Here is a 5,255-nt window from a genome sequence, read left to right on the forward strand (position 1 = left end):
AGCCATTCCAATAGATGTGAGGTGATAGGTCATTGTGTTTCAGGTTTGCATTTCCCTGATAATTAGCAATATTAAGCATCTTTTCATGTGCCTGATGGCCATCTGTGTTTCCTCTTTGGGAAAAATGTCTCTTCAATTCATCTGCCCATTTTTTAATTGGGTTAGAGTTTTGATGTTATGGGAGAACTAAGAAAAACAATAGCCCTGGACATTTTCTCTGATATGCTCTTGACAGGTCACCCTACAATTTCTGCAACCTAAGAAACAGACTTTAAAATAACACATTAATTGGTTGTGTGAAGAGCACTTCTCTTTGGAAAGTCAAATATGCTTGGAGACTCAGGTCCTCAGAGACATGAAAGAGACACCAAATTGAACAGTACCTTCCTCAGGAGGGATCCATCGTGTAGGGAAAGGAGAAAATAAGCAAGTCATCAAAGACCATCTGCCTTTATCACTGGCTGTTTCTTCAAATAAAAAGAAAGAATTCTGATAGCATCTCCTGAAAAACTCTGAAAGAGCCACTAAGGTGGAATGAACCAAGGACTCTCTAACTGCAAAAGGACATCAGTGTGTGAGCTTGTATTTTTAATAGATGTTCTTGAATATGGTTTTATGTTTGCAAAGAATTTAGATTTATGCTTCTATTATATATCTGGGTGTATTTATATTTCTAGGTTAAATGGATTTTCACATTCATTGTTATTTGTAGTGATATTTGTGTGTATATACAATACATAATTTATTTGTGACCTTAGCTGACTCTACTATCTGAGGATATTGGGCTATTTTTCTGTGCTTGTGTTTAGAAATGTAATATGTTAGCGTGTGGATCTGTGAAGTTTACACGTGTGGTTTGGATTTTTGCATACATATTAAGATAAATAGAGATGAAGTTTGAGGGCTGTAAAATGCAGAAATAAGCAACCAGGAAGGACCCTGTCATCTCCTTCCTGAGTATCTTTAAAAACTAGAGCAATTCTCACTCTTTTGGATAATTTACAGTTTAACTGCCTATAGGAGAGATAATCTTTCCAATTTCTTCTCTCCCCTTTGAAAACCATGAAATTTATCTCATTGCCATTAGATAGGAAACTGACAGGAAAAAAAAAATAGAGAAAGGTTGAGTGGATTTGGTAACTGAAAAAAGAGCTGAAGTTGGGGGCGGGGGGAACTATGTGAAAATTGTGTGAGAGGGGAGACAAATTGAGAAGCATGGAAAAAGGAACCATGTGAAAGAAGGAAAGTAAAAGACAGATACAGAAGGACTCAAAAAGGAAAAAACAGAAAATTCCGACTAAACTGGGATTTTTCATGCCCTCCCTGAACGTGGAACACATCTAACTTTGAGGAGGGAAATATCTGCTGGGAGGGAAAATTCTGTCCCCAGCACTGTGGGAAGGATGAGCAAGGGAAAAAAGAGTAAAAAGGAGGCCAGAATGATCCAGCCCTCATCCCTGGAGCAACTGAAAACAGAATTTAGTGTGTTCTCATGAAAGGTGGGCACCACCAGGGAGAAGTCAGGTGAGGGAGTTAGGCACAGAGAGCACCATTCTCCCAGGGTTCCAAGAGCCAGCAAGAGTCTAATATGGATTCAAGGCTGTGCTGCCTCAAAGGCCATGAAAGTCTAAAAGACAGAAGTTCCAATGCTTTGCTCAGATACAAGAAAAGGTCATCTTTTTTAAAATTTCAAATTTTGAAACAAGGTTTATTTATTTTTAATTGTTGGCCAGACCCTGTGTCACTGAGATCTTAGTTCCCCTACCAGGTACGGAAACCGCATCCCCTGCACTGGTAGGAGGAGTCTTAACCATCTGACCGACAGAGAAGTCCCAACAAGACTCCATCTTTGCCCACCTCACGATTTCATAACTGCAACTTTCCCTCACCATTTCTTTCGTCCTTCATCACAAGGGATTTGAGCAGGATGCCTACAAACACCTCCGTGGTGACCGAATTCATTCTTGTCGGCTTCTCCCGCCTGGCCCACCTCCAGGGCTTACTCTTCTCCTTCTTTCTCACCATCTACCTGCTCACCGTGGCTGGCAACCTCCTCATCGTGGTGCTGGTCTCCGCTGACGCTGCCCTCCGGACCCCCATGTACTTCTTCCTTAGAAACCTCTCAACCCTGGAGATCGGCTACACGTCTGTCACGGTCCCCCTGCTGCTTCACCACCTCCTCACCGGTCAGCGCCGCATCCCTCGCTCTGGTTGTGCTCTCCAGATGTTCTTCTTTCTCCTTTTTGGTGCCACAGAGTGTTGCCTCCTGGCAGCCATGGCCTATGACCGCTACGCCGCCATATGCCAACCCCTTCGCTACCCACTGCTGCTGAGCCAACGGACGTGCCTGTGTCTAGCTGGGTCCGCGTGGGCCTGTGGGGCACTGGTGGGCCTGGGCCACACCTCCTTTGTCTTCTCCTTGCCCTTCTGTGGCCCCAAGGCCATCCCACACTTCCTGTGTGAGATCCAGGCTGTCCTGCAGCTGGTATGCGGGAACACCTCTCTCAACGAACTACAGATTATCCTGGCCGCTGCTCTCCTCATCCTCTGTCCCTTTGGCCTCATCCTGGGTTCCTATGGGCGTATCCTGGCTACGATCTTCCGGATCCCGTCTGCTGCTGGCCGCCTCAAAGCCTTCTCCACCTGCTCCTCCCACCTGGTGGTGGTGTCCCTTTTCTATGGCACCGCCATCTTTATCTACATCCGGCCTAAGGCCAGCTATGATCCCGCCAGTGACCCTCTTGTCTCCCTCTTCTATGCTGTAGTCACCCCCATCCTCAATCCCATCATCTACAGCCTCCGGAACGCTGATGTCAAGGCTGCCCTAAAGAGAATCATCCAGAAAATGGGACCAGCAGAGATTTGACAAAGGGTTGCTGGTGATGACCCCCATTCCCAGTCAGCTCCAAATCACCAAAGATCAAAGGGAGAGGAGGCGTGGTTCTTGGGAGAGGGCAGCTTGTCAAGAAGAAAATGTTACCTTAAAGAATTACTGGAATCAAACCCCTCCTCTGACTTCAGCAACCCACTCATGCACACGCACGCAAACACTATTCTGCCTTCTCCTAAGAAACAGGAAATATTTAGGATGGAGGATTAACTTTACAAGCAGACAAGTTGACAATTGGGAAAATGTTACAAATTGTCATCCTCACCAATGAAGGTAATAAAATTTCCAACCAGAGTAATGATCCTTGAAGTTATTTGACATTTGTACTTTCTGAGTACATTTATTCTCTGAGTGGTCCTGCTGGTGAGTACTTAGCACACATAATTATACCTAAGTAAATCCATCACCAGGTAGAAAGAAAAGCCCTTAAGAAGTGAGAGCAATGAAAAAAGTTTCAATAAAGGTAAGTTCTTATGAGAATCGGGCTTCCCTGGTGGCTCAGATGATAAAGAATCCATCTGCAATGCAGAAGTCCTGGGTTCCATTCCTGGGTTGGGATGATCACCTGGAGAAAGGAATAGCTACCCACTCCAGGAGTAGTTAAGAGAATAGATTATAATGTCTGTAATTCAAGACCATCATTTTTCCAGGTGATTACCTGTGTGATAACAGGAGAACTATATCATCACTCTGAGCCTTAATCTATTTATCCATAAAATTTGCATAATAATAGAGTATTTCTTTGGGTTTGTTGAGGATTTATAGACTTGTTAAATAGCCAAGTTCAATGTCTCACACAAAATAGTGTCTCCATAAATGGTTTTATTAGCCAAACAGATCTGTCCAGAGGATGATATCCATTGCACATTGGGCACCTTTGCTGGGAGACAAGGCTCTTCTTGGAGTGTCAGGACCTCCTGCACCAAGATTCAAAAGAGTGGAGGAAGAGACTCCACACCCATCACAGACATAAAGACAACCAGGCCACTATAGAGCAGATAAAACGGCAAAGTACAGAAGAGTCAGAGACACACAGAACAAAAAAAAAAAAAAAAAAAGAGATGAGCTGAGACCATCAAAAACCATGTCTCAGGGGCAAACATTCAGTCACTATTAAAAATCCAATCCATACTTGTTTTCTTATATGCAATACTTTATTCAGTTTTACAAGCATTTACTGAAGGCCTTCCATATGCCCACTGCTTTGCTTGGCACTGTGGTGAATACCAGAGAAATACAGGGTGGTGATTTTGCCCAGATGGTGCTTGCTAGCTGGTTGAGGAAATAATGCTCATTCCCGTGAATCTGGGCTTCCCTGGCGGCTCAGTTGATAAAGAATCCACCTGCAATGCAGGAAACCTGGGTTCAATCCCTGGGTTGGGAAGATCCCTTGGAAAAGGGAAAGGCTACCCACTCCAGTATTCTGGCCTGGAGAATTCCACAGTATAGTCCATGGGGTTGCAAAGAGTTGGACATGCTCTTGGACACACACATGCATGCACGCACCCACACGCTTGTGAAACCATTCCCACATGCATGACATGGAAGAATTCAAGCCCTTCAAAAGTTTTCTCATGTCCTGTTTCAATTTCTCCCTTCTACCCCTCCACACATTGCTCATTCCCAAGCAACCTCTGATCAGCTTTCTGTGGCTATAGATTATTTTGCCTTTTCTAGAGTCTTATACAAATGGAATTACAAAGTATGTACTCTTTTATGACTTCTTTCATTCAGCACAATTAATTTGAAAGTCATCTATGTTGTGTGAACCAACAGCTCATTTCTTTTTATTGCTGTCATTCCATTATACAAACATACAACAAAATATTTATCCATTAACCTATTGGTGGAAATTTGGGTTGTTTTCAGTTTCTGGTTATTACAAATAAAGCTGCTCTGAACACTATGTACAAGTCTTTGTCTGCTTTTATTTCTCATCAGTTAATATTTAGGTGTGGAATAGCTGGATCATACAGAAAGTGTTTACTTTTTAAGAAACTAATTAATCACTTTGCCCTGCTTGCATGACAACTAGTAAACTTAAAGCCAAATTTGTAAGCCATCTCCAGGTACATTCCCTCACAGTACACTTTTGAAATATTCACCTGATATCTGACATCACCTTAGTTTTTCTATTCTGCCATTTTCTTTGTTCAGTCCACCTCATCCTTACTTTGTGGATAATATGTAAGGCTTGTTAAAATTTTTCTAGAACAAGATCTAGGGTCATGAGCATAGAAGAGACAGCAGAGAGGAAGGCTGAAAGGAAAAGGGCTGACTCAAATGAGCTCTATGTCAGGTTCAAGCTCCACTATTCCGTGTCAATTTCCCTGAGGACTTTCTGCTTCTTGTGGCTAATTCTTGG

The 5,255-nt window shown here is 43.1% G+C and overlaps 1 protein-coding gene across 1 annotated transcript; it reads left to right on the top strand.

Moving 5' to 3' along the window:
• Positions 1-1,857: 1,857 nt before the first annotated feature.
• LOC120870379 (olfactory receptor 10C1) lies at positions 1,858-2,866 on the top strand. Its single transcript, XM_040250039.1, has one exon. The coding sequence runs from the start codon at positions 1,928-1,930 to the stop codon at positions 2,864-2,866; it is 939 nt and encodes a 312-aa protein (XP_040105973.1). The 5' UTR covers positions 1,858-1,927.
• The last annotated feature ends 2,389 nt before the right edge of the window (positions 2,867-5,255 follow it).

This window comes from Oryx dammah, unplaced genomic scaffold (assembly GCF_014754425.2).
Source record: "Oryx dammah isolate SB20612 unplaced genomic scaffold, SCBI_Odam_1.1 HiC_scaffold_11, whole genome shotgun sequence".
Taxonomy (NCBI): domain Eukaryota; kingdom Metazoa; phylum Chordata; class Mammalia; order Artiodactyla; family Bovidae; genus Oryx; species Oryx dammah.

What these genes read in the sequence shown, in the direction of transcription:
- LOC120870379 (XM_040250039.1), top strand. Translation starts at nt 1,928, where the DNA reads ATGCCTACAAACACCTCCGTGGTGACCGAATTCATTCTTGTCGGCTTC.